The 24,066-nt window shown below is 36.8% G+C and overlaps 1 protein-coding gene across 5 annotated transcripts; it reads right to left on the bottom strand.

The window, feature by feature from the left end:
• Positions 1-487: 487 nt before the first annotated feature.
• On the bottom strand, positions 488-23,702 carry LOC133879644 (CAAX prenyl protease 1 homolog). Of its 5 annotated transcripts, none has more exons than XM_062318287.1 (21): positions 22,744-23,700; positions 22,476-22,589; positions 17,954-18,038; positions 16,863-17,010; positions 16,122-16,206; positions 15,280-15,345; positions 11,493-12,878; positions 10,794-10,939; positions 9,639-9,786; positions 9,423-9,507; positions 9,247-9,342; positions 8,444-8,509; positions 8,142-8,240; positions 7,873-7,986; positions 7,661-7,771; positions 4,568-4,630; positions 3,634-3,726; positions 2,564-2,677; positions 1,640-1,711; positions 1,423-1,488; positions 488-868 (listed from the first exon to the last, which is right to left on the bottom strand). In XM_062318287.1, exons 8-21 carry the CDS (start codon positions 10,822-10,824, stop codon positions 752-754), a joined length of 1,275 nt encoding a protein of 424 aa, XP_062174271.1. In that variant the 5' UTR covers positions 10,825-10,939; positions 11,493-12,878; positions 15,280-15,345; positions 16,122-16,206; positions 16,863-17,010; positions 17,954-18,038; positions 22,476-22,589; positions 22,744-23,700; the 3' UTR covers positions 488-751. The 5 variants fall into 5 exon arrangements, with proteins under 5 accessions (XP_062174271.1, XP_062174267.1, XP_062174272.1 ...); XM_062318283.1 differs by having other exon boundaries at positions 16,059-16,206; XM_062318288.1 differs by having other exon boundaries at positions 8,142-8,233; positions 8,444-8,480; positions 11,493-15,345; positions 16,059-16,206; positions 22,744-23,702.
• Positions 23,703-24,066: the final 364 nt, after the last annotated feature.

Consider the following 24,066-nt stretch of genomic DNA (forward strand, 5'->3'; position numbering starts at 1 on the left):
GACACTTACTATTTCAACATGCAAAATTACATGGTAAGAGTTGGTTGTGATTAGTTTTTTGGTTTCCGATCTCAACTATGAACTTTCTAAAAGAATTAAATAGCCCATTGGTGAGAAACTTAAAATAGAACCATTCAAGCTAGCCTTTTTCCAAAAAAGCAAAAAACGAAAACAACTTCTATATATAAATACTCGCACTCCTAAAAATTGTTGCTTCTCAAGATTTTGGCGTAGCATATTTCTTAAGTTAAAAAACAAAAGACTAGCATTAGCCGACATGACATATGGCATTCTGCCTTTTGTTGTTGCTCTAAAACCAAGGTTTTATCTAAGTTAGGATGTGTTATGAAAATGGAATTCTACGCAGAGCAAATATTAATATTAGACTATATAATATGGTAAGATATTTTCCTTATGTTAGAGTCTATGTAATGACACTTACCTTATAGAATAACTACTTTTTAGAGGATTGATTGCAATTGATGGTAATCAAATCAAAATTGATTGACATTTATTTTTATTTTCACCTCTACAGTTGTGATATTTACCATTTAAGCATGATGAAACAATGAAAAGGTATGCAAAAACCTAACAAATTATCCCGTTACGTGTTTCTAAAATCATTCACGTAACGGGGTGCAACCGGTGAAACTTCACTCTCAAAACACCGGGGTCCCCAAGTACAAGTACGCAAGACTGAAGGAATTCATGCATGTTAAAGTACTTTGGTTCTGATCCGCAGGTTGCCAACTCAGTCCTCTTTCTTATCTAGTTCATCAAGTGCAGCCAATCGTTCCACAAGGGGGGGATGTGAACAGAGGAAAAACGAGTACCAAGGATCAGTGTTCATAGCTGACAAATTTTCTTCCTGAAACACCATATTTCTCGATTCAGTAATCAGTAATGCAAATGGTTATTCTAAAAAGGCATTGGTATAAAACAAAGTTGCATTGATTCCCCCAGACAATTCTTGGACCGGACACAGCAATATAAATATATGATATGCCCCTGTTTGGAGTCCGAATGTACTAGAATTACAAAGGTCTACATACACCTGCCTGATGGAAAAAATTCTTTACATTTGTCCATTGGGCTGTGCAATTCACACAATCCAACCACAAATCATCCAGGCAAACCAAATCAATTATTGGGCTATCAATCTGTCTAGAATATCTGAGCCACCCATCAATGAATATGAACTCAGGATCTATAAAATAAATGACATGACGAGAAGTAAAATAGAAGCAATCAACAATAATAGAAGAAATCGACAACAGAAAGATTATGATTTAGAAACTGCAGTTACAAATTAACTTTTCGAAGGTGTAAACTTGTGGCATTGTCAAATCCCCACTGTTTCAGAGCAAAAGGAAAATATAGGACAGACAAGGCAATGAGAAAGGGAAACCATTGGGAAGTCACCTGCAGTTTCACAAGAGCATCTCGAAGTGCAAGGGCATGACCAAGATTCTTAGCAAAGGCATCAGCCTACACATAACGAAATACGTTAAATAGTATGAGGTTAAAGCACTCAATCATACAATATATTTGTTAGTTTTATAGGAAACATGGAAATTCAGGACTAAAGAAATTGATGAATCAAAACTGGTTTACAAAATAGTGATTTGAGAAAGATTACCTGAAACTCAAAAGATCGCCTCACAAGATTTAGAGCAAAGCTTTCTAGGTACCGGAGAGGTATTATGGTGTGCTGCAAACCACAAAGCAAGGTAAAAATACATTAATATTGTCACTTTTCTTCCACTAAAACAGAAAAAAGTGGAATCTCAATCTCATTAACAAAAGAAATGATAAAATGACTTCAAGGCTACCCAAACAGCATGGGCTTCCTGTGCAACAAGAACTCGTTAGTCCAAACCTAGGGGTTGAAAAATGGTTTGAGCAGGGGCAACGCTTGCAGTATATGTGACAAATTCTATATTCAGAAACTAGAAACTTTTAATACATAAGTTCATTGGATCTGTAATTGCTTCAAGCCTGCGTATGGTTAATCTACTACAGGCAATCAAAATTATGAAAACGTACATGGTAAACCTTTTTTTAAGAAAACAAAAACCATACTAAATACTAGAGCACGCTCGGTACATACTTGAGTCAAACTAACAACATCCTGCAATTAAATAAATACAAGAAAGCAACTCTAAAGGTAAAAGAGTCCACTGCCAAAATTCTAGCCTTCCTCAGAGTGACAAAATGATATTAACAAGAAATAGCATTCGAGTGCAAGCATAAAGCAGCATTTATGTCTGTTAAAACATCAACTTATTTATTAATTACTTTCCATAACAATCCTGAAAGTAGAATGTACGGTATACATCATCAATTACTAGCTGTCAAGCAACGAACATTCTACAAACATAAAGGTGCAGCAACAACAAACATGTATGCAGAACATTTCATATATGAAAATCATAGTAGTAGATCTGAAGCTAGAAATTAACATGCTAGCAGAAGACAAGAGGGAAGAGGCAACATGAGTATTACAAAAGCAAATGGCAAATGCCATTTCTTGATGATAGGTATTAGTTTCATTTATCAATACCTTAAATATTATGATACCAATGAGTACGGGTTGTGTATCAAACCCAAAACTCTGAAACAAGTCACTTGAGTTTCTCGCAAGAGTATATCCTCCAAATTGCAAAAATGTAAGAATCTGTATTAGAGTAGAAAAACAACAAAGAAAGCAGACGACATGAGATAAAGGACCTCAAAGTTAAAAATCAGAATGTAATTAATTATCTAGAAATGTGAAGTGCTTCTACCTTTGTGTAAAAAACTAATATAAAAAGGAAAAAGAAATTAAAAAGGACACCGATTTTAATATCACATACATGATTGAAAACCCAATCTTCACTGTAATATTTTAAAATCAAGACTTCAAGGGGTCAAATTCAGAACTGAGTATGGGACTCCTAGAAATTAGCTCAAATAAAGAGGTCTAAATATCATATATAAGGGCAATACTTAATGTTAAGGGAAAAAAAAATGCTTCAATGCGGAAATTGGCAAAATCATATTGATTGCTTTTAACTGCATGATCTACATCTACTATTCATATGCAAATGATAACATTATAATACATTGGGAATAAAATAAACAAATTATCAAGGAGAGAGGAGCATAAGAATTATTCAAGCCCCATTAACTCTCATAAAAACAACACATTATTTGCTTTAAATACAGTTAATTACAACCATCACAAAAAAGGGAGGAAAAATAGAAAGTCAACAACAACAACAAATACCAGACAAACCAAAAGGATTGAGGCCAAGAACTAAGCCACAAATATCTTGGAGCTTCTCAAGAAAACTTTCAGGCGAAGCCTAGCGTTTATGCTTAATGATTTATTTTATTTTATTTTTTTTATAATTTATCGAAATATCATTAAAAAAGTAAAACGCCCCAGGTACATAGAAAGTAGGCCACCTATGCTTAATGATTGATAACAGCAGTTTCTTTTTCCTTTTTCCTTATCAAGTGACGATTAGCTTGCCAATTCACCACCCTATGCCACGGTCAAATATGTGTATTGCAATTACAAAGTCCAATGAACTAGCAATAAAACAGGATTCTGAGAATTTATTTTGCAAAGCTAAAACAAGGGAATACCTGCACAGCAATGAATGTGTACATTGTATGATTAAGTTTCCAATGCCCCAACTCATGAGCAATAACAGCTACAATTTCTTCATCATTTTCGCACTGAAAGGGAGAAAAAAAAACACACTTATGCCTGTAACCTTTCCACATAAAAAAAGAAGCATAACCACATAAACATCAACAATAGTCACTAGAACGGGAAACACGCTACAAGCACGAAGCACACAGTACGAAACACAGCCATGAAGTTTGTAGCTGAGTGACGGCTAAGTTATAATTCCCATTTTCCCCTATATAAGAATTTCAAACAGAAGACGTTTTGTTAATAGTTTAGTGTGTTAAATCAATATAGGTGCTTGCTAAATATGTTAAAGTATTTACTTGGTGCTTTTGTGAAAAGCACAATCTAGCAACATGACAATCTAAATTAAATATTTTATTAATTTAAAAGAGCTGAAGAGTTTCTTGGTGACTAACCACCCCCTGCAAAAGTGGGTTCACACATTTGAGCGCACAAGTGAATAGCACTTCATTTGACCACGACAAAAGGATATGGCTATCAAAGGGATCATAACAATAATAATAAAAAATAAATAAAAACAACCAAACAAAATTCAAAAAGTAAATTTATCACAAAAGCACAATAACAGACCGTGTTCAAATGAAAATCTATGGGTAAATATGTTTAAAATCTAAATAGTAGATACAGAAGCAAGGTTCTGTCCGCTAGAAATGAAAAAAACTTATGAGAGAGAGAGAGAGAGAGAGAGAGAGAGAGAGAAGAAGTAACTCATTGAAATATTCAAGCAATTCCGTAGCATCTTTACAAATTCAAAGAGCAGATTTTCCGTGAATTTTTCCTCGTTTCTAATGAGAAGAACTCCAGCAATTCAAGGCACAAAAGGATAAAGAAAACATATTGAAAATGGAATAAATTAAACACCTGCTGAATCAATGTGTCATAAAGGACAATCCGCTTGTTCTTGAAGAATCCATACATATAGGCCTGCATCATGTTTGATAAGATGAATCAGCCTGGGGGAAAATATCAAACTTCAACAGGGAAAAGAAAGGAAAAAATCACAAATTAAAGCATGACAACTAATTGGAAAAGAAAGCAAAAAAATCTCATTCCCCATCCCTATAAAAGTGGTAATGACTTCAGAAACAAAATGTCAATGCCAACAACTTTCTCACTTATATTAAACCCTCTGTCCTCTATTTGGGTTTCAGGATGTCCAGTCCAGACTAACAAACTATGCAATTTGTTAGGGTAATATCCCCGATGACTAGGAGGGGTAATTTAGATGCAGTCCTAACTTTCCATATTTTTGCACAAGTGGCAGTTCTCTCTCAAGTGCAGAACTGCATAATTGTTATTGGAAACTAAAGACATCGAACATTGTGAGAGGAGGTGTGTAACCGGGATTAAGATCCCCTCAAATTCTTTGCCCGAATTTGATAGAATTCAGGCAGGTAATTGTGAGTGAGCATTTATAGGACCCACCTGACCAAATAAAAGTTGGACTGCCCAACTGCTTATCCGGTCAGGTGGATCCCATAAATGCTTACTCACAATTACCTGCCCGAATTCTATCAAATTCGAACAAAGAATTTGAGGGGATCCTGATCCGTGTAACCGGTGTTTTTCTAACACCCACTACTTGTTATTGGAAACTCAAGGCATCAAATATTTGTGGACCCTACATAACATTCCAGATAATAAACTTACACAAATGCTACATGCACTCCAAACTCTTAAGTCCACACTTAATCACCGTTAGATCTAAATTTAATAGTAATTCATCCAAAATTTAGTAGTAATTTTCATTGTTACCTGAACGCTAAGGAATACACTTTTGAGTATGAAAGTGGGAGTGTTTAGAACATAAAAGTAATTCTCATAAAAGTATCCTTTAAATAAACCTAGAACCTCTAAAGCCAACATGGAAAATTTCCTAGAGAAAATAGGGAGAACAAATTCGGGCTGGGCCTTAAACCCAATCTCAGATCTATAGGTTTCCGTCTGTGTCGGGTGTTGGCAAAGCCCATTTCTAAGACGAGGATTGAGGGTACGGGTCAAGGGCTCCCTATGGTTTCTGAAGCGGGTTTTGAGGTCACCGTGGGTTGTGGCCTGTAGGTCATACATCGGGTCTTCAACGGCCGGAGGTGACGACGACGACAGTCGACTTGGGTGGCGGGTTGTCTGCTCCGACCAGTTCTGGGTTGTCTCCGACCAGTGCTGGGTTGTCTGCTCCGGACGTTTCTGAGTCTCCGACCAGTCCTGAGAGGTCTAAAGGTGCCGAACTTCATGAAGACGCCGGCTCCACGTTGTTGGCTGCGGTGGGTCCATTTTCCGGTGGAGATTCCGGCGAGGAACCGGTGGCTGTTAAGTCGCCATTAAGGGTAAAATCAAAGCAGACTGCGCCGGTGATGGTGGACCAGGCCGACGATCGTGTAATATTGCTTCAGAGGACGCCGGTAAGTGAGAGTTTGCATTTTCCGGTGGTCGAGGTGCGAGATTTCCTTTCTGGGTCCCCTTCCTCTGCCTCTGGGTGTTCGGATTTGGTCTCCAAGGGGCATTCTGATGGTTCTATTCCTTCCCTTTGGAATGGTTGCGCTGCTCCTATTGCTGAAAAGGAGCGAATTTCGGGTCGGATGGAAAGACTCAATTCCAGAAGTGGCCGGTTAGTTTTGGCCCGTATAGAGAAATGATTTTTTATTCCTTGAGTGTCTGTGATCCGGACATGTCCTTGGATCAAGTGTCGGATGGGATTGGTGGTGCCATTGAAGAGGAGTTACATCGGGTTAAAAAGGGTGGGAGTACGAAGATCAAAGGGAAGGGCAATGCTTGGGTGAAGCAAAACTTCCGGATGAACCGTAGCACTGCCCCAAAGGGAAAAGAGAGGTGCAAAGTAAAGGAAAGGCTTAGGTGCTGTTTCTTGGCATTTGGGCTTATAGGCTTTGGTTATAGTAGGTTTGTTTGGGTTTCCTTCTTGTATCTCTGATTGCTCTTTGTGGGTTTTGAATTTGAAGGTTAAGGTATGGTGGGTTTGTTTGGGTTACGTTCTTGTAGCTCTGAGTGCTTTTTTAAGTTTCGAGTTTGAAGGTTAGGGTTTGAGGGCTTTTGTTGTTGAGGGTTTTTTTTTTTTTTTTTTCGTTTTGGCTTTTTAGTTAGATGCTTCTTGTATATTTTTGCCGTGCGTTCAGGGACACCTTATGCTTTTTAATAAGACTAATTTATTACTTATAATATAATATAAAAAAATAAAAATAAAAAATAGAAAACAAAAAAAAACAAATTTGGGCACAAACATATTCTTTTCTGTTGCCGTGTCTCCAAATCTTAATTGTGGTCAGCACAAATGCCTCTAGAGATTTTGAATTCTCAATTCCTTCCACCCTCTGTGCATAGAAATTTGAAAAAGATACTAACTAGGATCAGACCTTCATTCAGGTCACTGTGGAACTCAATAAGTTAATTCAAGTATTGGAAATATATATGAATCGTTACAAGAAAGCACTCGAACAAAATACGAGCTCCCTTCAGCCAAATGTACACATAACTATTTTCACCGCATCGGCCAACACACATGAAGAGGGAGAACATTGGATTTTACGAACGGTGGCCTTGAAAAGCAATTCTGGTGCATATTACCATAAAAGTGTGTTTGTAAGCAAAACTATCAGAAGTGTAGGTAATCAATAAGTGAGAAAGAAGACATCTGATAGGACAACATACAGACGAAAAAAAACAGAACAAACAAAATAATAATTAAAGAGGGCTTCATGGGGTTGATTGTCTCATTGCATTGCTTAACGCCAATCATGTTTTACTATTATTTCAAAACTCCCTTTACATGAAATAATCACTTCAATGTCACCATTAGCGTGTAAATAGGAGTTATGTAATCAACTACTGAAAAAAGAAAAGAAAAGGATACCACACAAAAATAGCAGTGGTATTTCAGATCAAATATGATGCAACAAGGCTTGAAGAAACAGGCCGAAAAGAGATAAAAGAATTAAATCTCACATTGCTATGGCTCGACCTTGTCGATCCATCAACAACGAACAACTTCTTCAAAGGAAACTCGAGAGAGGAAGCAAGATTTTCAATTTTCTCCCTGAGATCACCATCTGGGAGCTATTTGTTGCAGCATAAACAAGTAAAAGATTATCAAACCAAAGATAATATAGGAACAATTGGAGTTTACTCATCTAAGGACAAAAATCTCAAATACTCACAGGGGTGAACTTGTTAAATAGTGGGGCTATTAGAATAGGGTAGAGTGTCATCCACACAAGAGAAAGAACAAACTGAGACGCCCAGAGATTGATTGCCAGGTAAGGACCTCCTTTCTGCATCCATCACATGAAATTAGCACTGTGAGGCAGGAGAACAGACAGCAGATAGATAAGGTTTGTATAGATCTCCTAAATTCTAGAACATCTAGAACTCAAATCATGTTAACCAACAGCAAATAAAAGTATTAGGCACTGAGGCGTGATCTTACCTGTACTATTATAATAATTGCAGAAACAATAAGCGGGCCACGTACAACAGCAACGCCAATTCCTTTAAATGAGTCCCTAAAGAACAACCATACTGTTTGCTATAAAACAGATGATAATAATGTCAAGAAGCATCGAGAAACAGGATAGAAGCCAAAAGGAAAAAGGAAAAACAGAAGAAGAGAATTTTTATACCAGTACCAGTAATATGAGAAATGAAATAAGAAATGTTCCAAAATAGCAAATCATGAAACCAGGAAATAACACGAGATGAATTAAAAACAGACTTGGAAAGAATACAAACTTTGTTGAAACCGTGGCGGGACTCGATCACAAATGTCCTGTATAGAGAAAATGGCAAATCAGTGACCTGCATAAACATTCCAAAACAAACTATCAGTACCAAGAGATTGAAATATAGTTTTTTAATGAATAATAATTTATTAAAAAGAAAGGCAAAGCCCTCATACATGAAAATTATACAAGAGAAAACAACCGCCCTAATGATGTCTGAAATCTAAAAAGTGAACAAGATCTACAAGATTTGAGGAGGAAAACTTAGGAACAAAAGCTAGAGAAGGATAATTTTAAACAAAGCACTTTAGACTCGACGTCTTCAAATAGACACCCATTTCTTTCTCTAAAAACGCAAAAAGAAAGTACCATGATATTGAAATATAGTAAAAGCACACAATTTTGTAGTTCATATAAGCTCATAACTTTGTCATCCATCTGCCACCACAAGTCGTAAACCATTCTAGACAAAATAAAAAAGCATGGCATCTAGAGGAAATATACAGAAATCTTCACAACCAGCAGGACCAACATACGCCCCTTCCCACATCTGACTTTGCAGTAGAAAACAAAAGGTCATGGACCCTCCCAAATCAAGGTCCTTTAACAAAAGGTCAAGATTTTCAGCAACATATTACAAGTAAGAATATAATCGATATATTTATCAATTCAGTATCAGATGGTGCTTGATAGACCAAAACATATTATCACATACGAAGAAGCACTACATACACTTGAGTGGAATTTTGTCATCCACAATGATACCTTTACTCATTTATTTTCTAGAGTAAGGAGGAGAAAAAACATGCTCACCTCTGACCAAAACATACAACCAGCCCAAAACGCAAGGGTGTGTATTATCTCATTCTCTGCGTTGAGACCAACTAGCACCACAAATTCTCCCGATTTCTGCATTAATAAAGAAAATTCAAACAATGATAATACAATTGAAAGTGAGGTGGGAAATAATACAACATCCAATAACTCACCTTCCAAAACCAAGGCAATACTCTGAAGAACAAAATTGCAGAGTTCATCAATATAGCCACTAACTCCCAAAGAAAATAGAAGTGGCTGAAAGCAAAAATGTCGCATCAGGGAACAGCAGTAGAAGAAAGTACTGCTAAAAACATGTCAAATGGAAGCTTGATTGAAGAATTCCACATACACCAATCTAACAATTAATTGAAACCAACGACACAAACCTTTTATCAAGACTATAGGCTCGAGACTTTTCAAAATTCTCTTGGCTGATCACTCCTTCCAAAGTTTGTGGGAGAGTTCGCCATTTGAGGGCCGCATGTTGCCGCATATCCAAATAAGATTCAAAGATATACTTAAATATCATGAAAACTGAAAAAAAATATTATGAGAGTAAGGGCAGGAGTTATAAACTCTGCAGAACAGAAAAATTAACGACTCAATGCAGTGGGACGTGACATCAATTCCAAAGAAAAAATCCAAAAAATCAAAATCAATTTTTTTTTTTGATAAGTTAAAAAAATCAAAATCAAATTACAATGCAGGTGGAGAAAAAAAAAAGGGTAACAATAATAATAAACAATGAAAGGGTAAAACTATAGTTGATCTCACAAAGTCACAATCCAGTCCAGATCTCAACAGCCTCTAACTATTACAACTTGCATCTTGATAAATCTTTAACCAACTCTCTTTATCCATCAAGTTACAATCATAAAGTCCAATCATCGTGTTTAAATCCTTTACTCTTCAGAAAGTCCAAGATTTTCATTGTCTATATAAAAAGCTATCAATAACACTACAACCTACAAAACTCTTTTAACACATTTTAGCTTCTTTAAAATTTCCTTTTCTTACGTTCTTCACTAATTGCCGTAACTCTGAGGGACTAAAGGGAAATTAAACTTTGAATCATACTTGTTCACGTTTACAGATTACAAATAATGAAAAGCTCACACCAAGTACGCCTAGTGAATGGTTTGGAAAAATTATCCATTTGCCAAGTCTAAAATAATAGCAACTCTCTTCTGTTTCCTTGCTAAATATTTGGTTGCATCTTGAGTCTCTCTTCTCTCTCCATATCTCTCGAGTCTCTCATTCTACAATTCTTGGAACCACCCCATTCTTTTTTTTTTATTTTATTTTTTTTATTCATCCAAAAAAAAAAAAAGAATGGGGTGGTTCCAAGAATTGTAGAAAGAGAGAAGAGAGAGATATGGAGAGAGAAGAGAGACTCAAGATGCAACAAAATATGATGAAAACCTAAAATCAATCCCCTAATTAAACAGATTAATTTAATACGTAAAACTACAATAAAATTATATAAAACAAGAGTAAACAGCAAAACATATGAGAGAGAGAGAGAGAGAGAGAGAGAGTACCGATGACAGCCTCCATGTACGGAAACGCCATTTCCCACTTAGCAGGTGAAATTTTTGCGAGAGACAGAGAGAGAGGTTTTGTTATCCATTAAATACAATTCAATCCCAAAGTTTGGGACAAGGATCACACTGCAAGTCTGCAACGTCTAAATAAATTAAAGTTTGGGTTAATTACATTTCATTTTACCCCTCTAAATACACTAAATCTCCGTTTCCCCAAGTTGTAGTATTGTACATTTGTAACCTCATTTAGAGACAGTCAATTACCCAGTGGCGGAACCAGACAGTCTAAAATTTGAATGGGACAAATTGAAAATAAAAAATTTAAGGGGTGTAAAACTAAAAAAAATAAAAAATTTAGGGATAAAATTTTAATTTTTCCTTTTACTAGAATAAGATTTTTTAGGAAATATCTTGGGGTTCGGAAGGCCAAGGCCCCCTAGCTCCTTAATGGGTCCACCCTTACAATTATTTACAAAATGTGTTATTTTTATATCACATTATTCTATATTAATTCTACAGTAAGACATATTGGGTGTGAAATTCATATATATAAGACCTACATATATGAGACTCACATACATAAATCATACACCCTATCTATTTTGGTGTAGAATTGATGTAAAGTAATTTGAAAAAAAAAAAAAAAAATCATTTCTCCTTACTTAATTGACCTTAAAAAATGTCAGATTGCAGTACCTTAAAACATCGTGGGCATTGGGCACTGGGCACATCACACTGCGGTACGTTTCCAACGTCATCGTCCACAACATCCACGTGCACAACCCCAAATAGGGGGGTGGAGCCTCGGTCCGCACCGAACCGACTCGTAACACACGGATATAAGGCATTTGGGCCTCGTCCCCAAAGAGGAATGCTACAGTTGCACAGTTGCACCCATCACTTACTCCCATCTTTTTACGCCCGTTCTTTTCCTCTTCTCAGCGTCGGCACTCCTTTTCTTCTTCTCTTCTTTTTCCGTCAGTTTTTTTCTTCTCCTCTTCTCAGCGTTGGCACAGCCATCCCTCTCTCTCCCCTCTCGCCGGCCGTCGCCGGTACACCCATGAGAAGAAACATCTACAGACCCAAGAAATCTCCGTCTCCAGCTCTCTCTCTCTCTCCCCTCTCGCCGGCCGTCTCCAGTACACCCATGAGAAGAAACATCTACAGACCCAAGAAATCTCCGTCTCCAGCTCTCTCTCCCCTCTCGCCGGCCGTCTCCGGTACACCCATGAGAAGAAACATCTACAGCCACAAGAAATCTCCGTCTCCGGCTCTCTCTCTCTCTCTCCCCTCTCGCCGGCCGTCTCCGGTACACCCATGAGAAGAAACATCTACAGCCCCAAGAAATCTCCGTCTCCGGCACTCTCTCTCTCTCTCCCCTCTCGCCGGCCGTCCATATCTCCCGAGATCCAGTCTCCGGCCGTCCATATCCCGAGATCCAGTCTCCGGCCATCCATATCCCGAGCTCCAGTCGCCGGCCGTCAGTTAAGAATCTAGCCATACTCAAATTATTGAAATAATTTTCCTTTTTTGTTTCCCCTTAAAATGTCCGGCTTTTGTTCTTTCATTATATTATATTAATCATTGGTTGCTGAGGTTAAGTTGTTCCAAGAGTGAGGGTTATGGGCTTTATTAATAATCTGGCCCTTAAAACTTTCTACATCAGGGTCTAATCCATCTGATCTTTTGTATGATTGGATTTATTTGCCGTGAAGGGTACCAAGTTTGTGGGTTTGAGTCTTGAAGTTCATACTGGATCTCAAATCAAAGACGTGATATTCATAATAAGACATGAACAAACTACGTTTTAAACAGCTTAAATTTTGCACAACATCCAACATACTTCCTAACATTTTAACTTGTTCATCGTTTTCATCATTGTTTCATCCAACATCTTTCTATTTCTTTACTTACCAAAATTATAGTCATATAGTGATTAAAGACCATCCTAGTAGTTAATCCAGAAATACATACACACGGAGCTCTCACACACAAAGTTCCCTGGTTCTATTTGTCCAAAAGAACTATACTTTTTGCAGTCTGAAGTATGTTATGCATTATGTACCAATTGGGTTCGAGAACCTGAGAACAAGGAATAATATATATTAAGGACAATGCTGGTCCACTTAAACTTTTTCAGAATTCTATGAAGAAAAAAAATGGATATAAAAAGTAACCTAGAAACCAAAATGAATTCATATCTGGTCGGAATGTATGCTCTATTCAAACCCCCTCCTAAGAGGTCAATAGAAAAACATTTGAACCTTGGACCCCTTCACTCAACTAGATGCCTCCACGTCTTTCTGTTGGGTGGATTGTATATGTATTTGTTATTATTTATGAATCCAGGATTTGCATCTGCTGAATGTGAATCTTTGTGGCATCTGCTATATTTATTTGTATATGGATGCTGAATGGCATCTGTTGAATGCGACTACATCACAAAGAACTACATTCAGAATCCTTATGTGAATCTTTAACCTGTTGAATCTTTTTGAGTTATTTGAATCCTAAACTTAATGGTATATGTAATCTGTTGGTTGGGTTTAAAAAAAAAAAACTTACTAATTGTAGATTCATGGATGGTAATGCAAATAGTGGTGCTAAGAATGTTGGTTCCATTGCTGGTGCTTCGGCTTCACCTATTCCTAGTCCTAGTCTTTTAAATAGCACTATACTTCCCATTAATACTGAGAATGTTGAATGTGTTAGTTATGGACCTACAACAAATGTTGATACTCAAAATCCTAGTTCAATTGAAGCTCTCCCACCAAAACCAAAAACAAGTGTGCAAAAATCAATTGTATGGGAACATTTTACCAAGGTAGTGGGGTATGATTCCGAAGATCCTAAATCAAAATGCAACTACTGTAGCAAATTGTTTAGTTGTCAACCCAAAATGCTAGGTACATCATCCATGTTATCACATTTGAGGAATAGTTGCAAGAAATATCATGGTAGGTTTGGCAAATTAGATAAGTCACAGTCAATATTGAGTTTTGATGCTAAGAACGAAGGACAAGTAGGAGAAGGATCTGTTGGTAATCTTGTCATTGCGAAATACAATGTTCAGAAAATAAGGGAGGCATTGGCTAAGATGGTAATTGTGAATGAGTTGCTTTTTAAGTTTGTGGAGGGTGAAGGGTTTCACGATTTCATGAAGACAGTTTAGTCTAGGTTTAAAATTTTTTCCCATTACACTATGATGAAGGACTATATGAAGATCTTTATATCTAAGAATGAAAAGGTGAGAGCAATGTTCTTGACAACTGGTGCTCAGGTTTGTCTTACCACTGATGCCTGGACTTCAATTTGAAACCTTAATTATGTGTATAACCTGCCATTTTATTGACAGTGATTGTAATTTACTCAAAAGAATTATAATTTTTTTTTAAATTCTTAATCACAAAGGAGAGACTATTGGGAAAAAGATAGTCTTGTATGCTTGTATGCTTGAGTGTGGTATTAGTAGAATTTTTATTGTCACAGTTGACAATGCTAGTGCCAATAATACTACTATTAAGTACTTGAAGAGGAAAAGTAGAGATATGGTTGGCGCCATATTGGATAATGAGTTTATGCGTATGAGATGATGTGCACATATACTAAATCTTATTGTGAGTGATGGTTTAAAAGAGGTTAATGACTCTATTGCAAAGGTTCAAAATGCAATGAAATATGTGAAGTCTTTATTTTCAAGATTTGAAAAAATTTCAGCTTGTATGGAGATAAAAAAAATTCAGTTTAAAGATTTGTTGTGTCTTGATATTCCAACTAGATGGAACTCTACATATAAGATGTTAGAAGCCACTGAAAAATGTCAAAATGCTTTACATCTAATGGAAGAAGAAGATGGATACTTTGTTTCTACGTTGTTTGAGGGAGGGTAAGGGAGAAGGGGTTAGGGACCTCTTGCTTTTGAGGATTGGGAAAATATTAGGGTTTTTCTCAAGTTTTTAAAACTTTTTTATGATGTGACCATGCGACTTTCGGGTTCTTTATATGTGATATCTAATATGCATTTCCAAAATATTTGTGGCATCCAAACACATTTACAAGCTTTTAGTGAGAGTGGGGATTATGTATTAAGTGCCATGACGGAGAAAATGAAGGTGAAGTACAACAAGTATCGGGGAAATCTTGATAGGGTTAACTTTATGTTGTTTGTTACGGTTGTACTTGATTTACGCACCAAATTGGTTTCATTAGATTATTGGTTCAAAGTACAGCAGCAAGGCAAATTCTTTTAAATGAGTCCCTAAAAAATAACCATACTGTTTGCTGTAAAACAGATGATAATAATCTCAAGAAGCATCAAGAAACAGGATACAGGGCAAAAGGAAAGAGGAAAAACAGACGAAGAGAATTTTTATACCAATACCAGCAATATGAGAAATGAAATAAGAAATGTTCCAAAATAGCAAATCATGAAACCAGGAATAACACGAGATGAATTATAAAAAGACATGGAAAGAATTCAAACTTTGTTGAAACCGTGGTGGGACTCGATCACAAAAGTCCAGTATAGAAAAAATGGCAAATCAGTGACCTGCATAAACATTCCAAAACAAACTATCAGTACCAAGAGATTGAAATATAGTTTTTTTGATGAATAATAATTTATTAAAAAGAAAGGCAAAGCCCTCATATACGAAAATTATACAAGAGAAAACAATCGCCTGAAATCTAAAAAGTGAACAAGTTCTACATGATTTGATGATGAAAACTTAGGAACAAAAGCTAGCCCTATCTAAGAGAGAATTCAAGGATGATTTTAAACAAAGCAGATTAGACTCGACGTCTTCAAATAGACGCTGATTTCTTTCTCTAAAAACGCAAAAAGAAAGTACAAAGATATTGAAATATAGTAAAAGCACACAACTTTGTAGTTCATATAAGCTCATAACTTTGTCATCCATCTGCCACCACAAGTCGTAAACCATTCTAGACAAAATAAAAAAGCTTGACATCTAGAGGAAATATACGGAAATCTTCACAACCCCTTCTCACATCAAACTTTGCAGTAGAAACCAAAAGGTCATGGACCCAACCAAATCAAGGTCCTTGAACAAAAGGTCAAGATTTTCAGCATCATAATTACGAACTTATAAAATGTGAAGATTTTGTTTTTTTTTTTTTTATTCTTTCAACAATAAACAAAGAAGAATTGTGTTACCCTAAATTATTAAGAAAAGACAAACCCTTTAAGAAGCAAATGAATGATTCTATCTTAATTCTAACTTAACAAACTCATGCACCCACATTCAATGTTTGGAGACAGGAAGCGTAGCATCCCGACTCAAGTAGCGGTTTGGCAGTTCTTACTTGAATTTTTTTTTTTTAAGAAACTCAAGTAAGAAACATCTTTGGTCGCCCATAGGAGCCATGCAGCTCCCCACAGCAGTTCATCCTGAAAATTTTACAAGAAAAAAAAAATTCAATAAGAATAATATACGTACGTAAGTATATATAAATTAAATTTATATTTTAAGGAGAGCATTCTAGATTCTCTTTTGCTTCAATAAATATCGAATTTCATAAGGTATGAATATTTTTCAATCTTTGGTTCAATTAAAAAATGCAAGTTAATCTAGAAAAGAGTGTCCGGGTAAAAAAGATAATGGTAAATGACTTCCGCTCACTTAAATTAATGGGATGATAATATTTGATGCGAGTCAAACATGAAAACATTTTTTTTTTTTTTTTGATAAGTCAAACATGAAAACATGACAAATATCTTTTGAATCATTTTTATATTTCAATCAAATATTTGATTTTTAATTTTTTTTTTTTTTTTAAAAAAAATATTTTATGTCAAAACAAACACAACATTTTAAGCTCTAAAGAAACTGTCTTTTTTTTTTTCTTCTTATCCATTTATTTAATCTTTTTTTACCTTATATCCAGAATATGAACAATAAAATGGGCAGACAGCAAAGCCAAAGAAATCACTATAAGCGCCTCAATATTGCATTGCAAATTGCTAAAAACATGTCAAATGGAAGCTTAATTTCAGAATTCCAGTATACACCAATCTAAGAATTAATTGAAACCAACGACACAAACCTTTTATCAAGACTATAGGCTCGAGACATTTCAAAATTCACTTGGCTGATCACTCCTTCCAAAGTTTGTGGGAGAGTTGGCAGTTTGAGGGCCGCATGTTGCCGCATATCCAAATAAGTTTCAAAGTTATACTTTAATATCTTGATAACTGAAAAAAATATTATGAGTAAGGTGTGTTAGAAATAATTCATATTAATTTGCCTCACTTCATAGCATGCGAAGTAACAAAATAAAAGCATACCTTTATTGTTGGTGTAAGCTTTCTTAAAGCGCATAAGAAAATAAGAGAAATAACTAAAGAAGAAGGTAGGCAAGTTCGATGGAAGTGTGTAGAAGAAGGGAAGAAGTAGGAGTCAGTTCTGCATGAAATCTGGAAGAACAAAAAGTTTCAAGGAAAACAATCTGCCATACACGCGTCTTTGGTGAAACTTACTCCACATACTGATGCAGTGATTCCAATCGTAAATTTAAAAAAAAAAAAAACAAAAAAACCAAAAAAAATAATTATTATTTGATGATTCAATCGTAGTCATTGAATGGGATGTAAGACCATACGTGAGTAACACCGTATAAATTCCTGTATAACATAGTTACAAGTAAGAATATAATCGGTATATTTATCAATACAGCATCAGATGGCACTTGATACTAGGGGTGTACAACCGTTTGCGGTTTTTACCAATCGCTGATTATCCAATTATTAAAAACCGGTTATTAACCGGATAACCGGTTTTCATATATTGTTGAATCTAATATGCAACACCATGAGTAGAGGAACATGGTGAGAAACAAGGTATATGGAAAGACCCTTTATTTGAACCCTTACTCTTGGAATCAAGGTGCGAAACATCTAATGAATTTGTCAACGTTTTTGTCTTTTTAATTCTTTTACTGTAACAAATTTTTGAGCCAGAAAAAGGCATAGCCAGAAGTAAATAATTGTGTTTGAAATATAGATTACTGAGTTCATGAAATGGTGATAAATATAAATCTTTTTCCTTTTCTTATCTTGGCTCTTATGCAGCTAAGATTTGATGAACAATGCATGAATTATATCAAAATGAGTCTGAACTGGAGATATTTGCCTCTACCTGAAACATGGCCCAATCTGGATTGGATTAGTGCATCATTTTGCTCAGCTTACATGTAAGCCACTCCAATAGAATAACTCTTGGCCTACATAATTGATATTATATTACATCATCATGTTCAAACTTCATCAATAAACTAGCATTTTACTAGAAAATAATTATATCTGAATTATATTTATAGCATGGAGATATCAATTTATGGAGTTTATTGATAGATAAAACTATCAATGCATATAATCATCCGACTGCTTTATTGATTGTTTGGCATATACGCTGCTTTCCTTTAAGGCTCTTTTCTGTGTTCATCCTTCTCTTGCTGACTTAATTGGTTGAACATTATGACATGCTTGCATAATTATTGTTAACGGATCCGGCTTCCATGCTGTAGAAAAAAGAACAGCAGATCTCCTGTTAAAAAAGGAACGGTTCAAATTTTATAATTAAACACGACGTCTAATGTTTATTCAAAACACCTTTCACGCCATTTCAACCAAAACACCTCTCAACCGTTTTTTCGAAATGCAAAGTACTGTGCGAAAGTGAAGCTATCTCTTTGGTCTTTGGTCGTCAAAATCTCCAGGTGCTCTTGGTGGTTGATATGGCTGTCTTGCACAGGATCATCCTCTGCCACATCGTGACCTTGCTTCTTGCTTCTGCGCTGGCATTACTTTTGTTCTAAGCTAAATCCAAACAATAACCGAAAGAAGCTTTGTGTATATATACGCTTATGGAAATTGTGGTTGCTCGGGTAAGAGAGCAAGCGAAGGTGGCGTAGTGTGGCTTTGGAGGACTTGACCTTTCAGAGAGAGAGAGGCAGAGGCGTAGAGACGCTTCAAAGCTCGAGGAATTACCCATATTTATTTCTCTTTGACAGTAACGTCTTCATTCCAGGTCTGCTTATTCTCCCATAAAAAACATAGATTATTACTGCCGGTTGCTGATTTGAAATCTAATCTATAATAGTCCTTTGTTCTGGCAAAAAAAAAAAAAAACTATTGGTCCAACGAGCGAGAATCTTGAACTTGTTGCATTTGGGGTTCGGGAACTTGCAGTTGCGATTGGACAGATGAAAAAAACCAATTCAAAAACGAGATTATTATTTTCTGGATCAGAAAAGGAAAGGCACTCGGTTCAATTTTAGTTCAGCCTATCATCCCCAGACAGACGGACAGACAGAGGTGATCAGTAAAACTATAGAAATGTATTTAAGGTGCTTCACAGGTGACAAGCCCAAGGTTTGGGGTAAGTGGCTACCATGGGTAGAATATACTTATAATACAAGCTGTCACTCGGGTACAGGAAGAACTCCATTTGAAGTAGTATATGGGCGGGCCCCACCCAGTCTTCTATCTTACATTCCAGGAACAGCTTTGGTTGATTCAGTAGAACAGGCACTCGTAGACCGTGATGCCTTACTGCTAGAAGTCAAGCTCAAGCTAAGTCAAGCTCAAAACCGAATGAAACATGTTTATGACCAAGGTCAACAGGAGAGGGTGTTCCAACTGGGAGATATGGTGTATGTGCGGCTACATCCATATAGACAACGCTTTGTTGAGAAGAGGATAAATATGAAGTTGGGGGCTTAATAATTTGGGCCCTATAGGGTGGTTGAACAGGTGGTTGAACGAATTGGGGAAGTGGCATATCAACTTGAGCTACCAGTGACTTCCAAGGTTCACCCTGTCTTTCATGTTTCCTTGCTAAAGAAAACAATTGAGGAATGGGGTGGTTCCAAGTACCGTGTTACCTGAGGTTTCATACGTCGTCAATTAGGGTCCCTTGAATTTCATGGCAAGGACCAATCTAAAGAGGTCTTAGTCCATTGGCATGACTTTAGCCTCGTAGACGCAACATGGGAGCAAGTCTCTACTATGAAGCTCCAATTCCCAGAATTCACCCTTGAGGACAAGGGTGTTTTTTAAGTGGGTGGGAATGATATGATAATTACTAGTAGGTAGTAGATGTCTAGTTACATAAGGATTTAGTATTATAATAGTAGTAGGTTTATTACTTATCATGCAGTAGCCGAATGTGGCTTATCTTTTATTATCTTTTATTTACACGTCCTTATTTTAGTATAACACTCCAAGCCATGTAGGAGTAATCCCAAGCTGAATAGTAGTAGTTCTAGTTCAAGTATAAGTCTTGTAACCTTTCTACTTAAGCGTGTTCAATGAATAAAGAAGGGATCCAGAAATTATCCTCAAATAGTTTGACAAGAGGCTCAGGAATCCTCTAAATTCCTACCGTTAATTCTTACGAGATTAGTAACCATTGGCAAGAATAAGAAGCTAGATCTGGCTTCTATTCCGGTTCAAGAGCGAGTTACGATATCTGTTACGCATTCACGTAACATCATGTAACTAACTCCAGCTCAATATGAATACCTGTAATAAAAGACACAAAAATCAACAAAATTTGAATTTTTTTTTTTTTTTTTTTTTATAAGCAAATCAAGTCTTATTAAAAGCGTAAGGTGCTCCTAAGTACACCAGAAGCATACAAAATGAAACTCCTAACTAGGAAGAAAAAAAGGAGCAAGGAAATCGACAAAATTAAGTGACAGAGTAGACAGAAAAGCTATCGTCCAAAGATACAGAGTATAAAATAACAAAGCTAAAATATCCTCCATGGAACTTTCCACGTCCTTGACACACCTAAGATTTATTTCCTTCCACACACACCAAAAAATGCATTATACACCATCTTCCAAATTGCAGCACTTCTAGCCCTTCCAGAATTCCACCAGCAGGCAAACAAATCGATAACTCTTCTAGGCATAACTCAAGACAGACCAAATCAAGTGAAGAGAGAATTCCACAAAGTGGAAGCCACATCGCAGTGAAGAAGAATGTGGTCCACTAATTCCCCATTTCTCTTGCACAAGCAGCATCTATCCATTATGACAACATGCCTCTTCCTGAGATTATTCACTATAAGAACCTTGCCAAGGGTAGCCGATCACGCAAAAAAAGCCAACCTCGGAGGAACCTGAGTCCACCACACACTCTTCCAAGGGAAGCGACTACCTTCCGAGCAAGCTAAGGATCTAAAGAAGGACTTGACCTTGAACAGACCTCTCTTGGAAGAGACCCACCAAAGCCTATCTGTACAACCTCTGCTCACACTAGCTGAGTGCAACACCTGGAAGAAGGAAGTAAATACATCTACTTCCCAATCATGTGCTTCTCTAACAAAGCTCACGTTCTACTAGGTAGAACAGCCCAAAAACCCTATATTATTAGCAACTAAGGCATTCTTCGCACAAGCAATGCCAAAGAGAATAGGAAACGCTACCTTCAGAATCGTATTCTCACACCATAGATCATACCAAAATTTTGTCCTAAGCCTATCCCCCACCTCAAACCTAACAAAACCAGAGAAAGTGTCCCACCCTTTCCTAATGTTCTTCCACAATCTCACTCCAAATACACCTACAGGCTTAAGGGAGCATCGCCCACTCCACATACTGCCAAACTTGGAGTCCACCACAACTCTCCAGCAAGCATCTCTCTCACTCCCAAACCGCCACAACCATTTACCTAACAAAGTGCGGTTGAACATCATCAAGTTCCTGATCCCCAGACCTCTCTCAGAAATTGGGGTACAAACCTTAGACCAACTCACTAAGTGATATTTAAATTCTTCACCAACCCCACCCCACAAAAATCCCGTTGTAGCTCTCAATGCGAGCAGCAACACTCCTCGGGAGAGGGAATAAAGACAAGTAATACGTAGGTAAATTGGCGAGGGTGCTTTTAATAAATGTGACTCTACCACAAAGAATATTATGGTCGCTCATGTGGTTGCTGAAGCATTGGCAGCTTTTCATGTTGAGGAGCTATGCAAGGAGATGGGCTTCATAGATATCGTTTTGGAAGGGGATGCTCTACAGATTGTAAATGCAGTTAAAGCAGCAAGAAACAATTGGAGCATGTTTGGACACATCGTGGATGGCATCAAAGCTGGATTGAGCAAGTTGAGATCTTGAAAAATTGAGCATGTGAAGCGAGATGCGAATCTAGCCGCCCATAGCATAGCCAAAGAGGTTATTTTGTGTGTCATAGATAGAATTTAAGTTGAAGAAACCGCTAATTGTATTTGTGGTATTATGTCTAGGGAGCTCTATGCCCCTAGGCGATTGAAGTTTATTCAATAAAGATTGATTTTATTCAAACAAAAAAAGAAAAAAAAAATAGAGTGCAGGCATAAAGCAGCATTTATGTCTGTTAAAACATCAACTTATTTAGTAATTACTTTCCAAAACAATCCTGAAAGTAGAATGTAAGGTATACATCATCAATTACTAGCTGTCAAGCAACGAACATTCTACAAACATAAAGGTGCAGCAACAACAAACATGTATGCAAAACATTTCATATATGAAAATCATAGTAGTAGATCTGAAGCTAGAAATTAACACGCTGGCAGAAGACAAGAGGCAAGAGCCAACATGAGTATTACAAAAGCAAATGCCAAATGACATTTCTTGATGATAGGTATTAGTTTCATTTATCAATACCTGAAATATGATGAGACCAATGGGTACGGGTTGTGTATCAAACCCAAAACTCTGAAACAAGTCACTTGAGTTTCTCGCAAGAGTATATCCTCCAAATTGCAAAAATGTAAGAATCTGTATTAGAGTAGAAAAAACAACAAAGAAAGCAGACGACATGAGATAAAGGCCCTCAAAATTCAAAATCAGAATGTAATTAATTATCTAGAAAATAGGGGTGTAATCAACTTAGCAGGAGCAATCTTTGCGAGAGAGACAGAGGGTTTCTAACCAGGGGGTGTAAACGAGCCCGAGCGACCATCGGCAAGAATAAGAAGCTAGATCCGGCTTCTTTTCCGGTTCAAGCGCGATGCGTCCCTGTTCATGTGTACTGTGTAGTTGACCATGCCTGGAATTGAAGGGAGTGGTGTGGGTTCCCCCACAGTTGGCCTTATTCAAAGTTATCTCACGGAATCCAAAGTTATCTCTTCTCATTGAGAAATGCTAGGACTACATGAAGTATTACAAAGAGAAACTTACAACTGACGTGGTGTTCACTCAAATAAAAAAATCTTAATAGACGTTTTCTCCCGTTACTGTTGACGTCAGTGTAGCATTTATTTTTCTAAAAAGCAGGCTTCTCCCTCCAAGCTTCATTTTTTGTTTTTTACTCATCTTCGTAAATCTTCACAACAGGATCATTGAGGAAGAAACTGAATAATATCTTAATAGTCTTTTCTGTACAATGGAGAAACAAGCCAAACCAAAGAACAAGATCTTGAAGTTTCTACCAAGAGCGGCCTCTGCAGTGTCAGTCTCCTTTCCAAACCCCCCGCTCAGTCCAGGTAGGGATAGGAGATCGGAGATTAACGCAAACAAGCTCAAAAGTCATGCCGGAAGAGGATTCTCCGGTCCCAATATCATTCCAATGATTCCTAATGAAGCTCGAAGGAAGCCCAGTAACTAACCACGGCACAAATCTCACATCAAAATCCATTGCAACGATCCACACAGCCCCCAACCAAATCAGCCCCAATTTCTGAAATTCGCAGAAATTACGAACCAGCAAAGTTCTAGAAGCTTCGGAGAGGAACGCAGCCGAGGGGCGCCCATGGTGCGGCATAGCAGCAGAGGAGCCGGAAGCCGCCGCCAGACAAACTCTCTCTCTCGGTTTCTCTCTATTGCTCTTGGCTTGGTCGTCTTCTCTTGCTGCAGAACGGGTCCATGTATCATGTATGAGTCCAGTAGTAGGAAGTTTGTTACATTTTTTCTTTTAATTTCTATTTATTATCATTAATGAGGTTAACTTGAGCCACTTTGTTGAGTTATCCAGCCCAATATTTTTTTTTGTTATAATTTCTTGTTAATTTACTAAAAAAAAAATGTTAGGCCCCCAAAAAAAAAAAAAAGTGCACATTATTGCCTCTAATGGTAGAAGGCCATTCTATTTGACTTTTGTGTTATTTTACAATAAAAAATAATAATAATAATGATAAAATTATTGGGTGTACTTTAAAAAAGTGGATAGCGAGAAAAAAAAATGATTTGTAATTATTTTGGTTAGTAAAATTTGGTGATGCTACTAATAATGCTTTCACTGGCTGACTAGTCACCA

Source organism: Alnus glutinosa, chromosome 10 (genome assembly GCF_958979055.1).
Source record: "Alnus glutinosa chromosome 10, dhAlnGlut1.1, whole genome shotgun sequence".
NCBI lineage: Eukaryota > Viridiplantae > Streptophyta > Magnoliopsida > Fagales > Betulaceae > Alnus > Alnus glutinosa.

Coding starts and splice junctions, on each gene's coding strand:
- LOC133879644 (XM_062318284.1), bottom strand. CDS start 10,824: ATGGCGTTTCCGTACATGGAGGCTGTCATCG. Junction 9,787..10,793: donor GTACATGGAGGCTGTCATCG/GTACTCTCTCTC, acceptor ATTTTTTTTCAG/TTTTCATGATATTTAAGTAT. Junction 1,712..2,563: donor TTGGTATCATAATATTTAAG/GTATTGATAAAT, acceptor TGTGGTTTGCAG/CACACCATAATACCTCTCCG.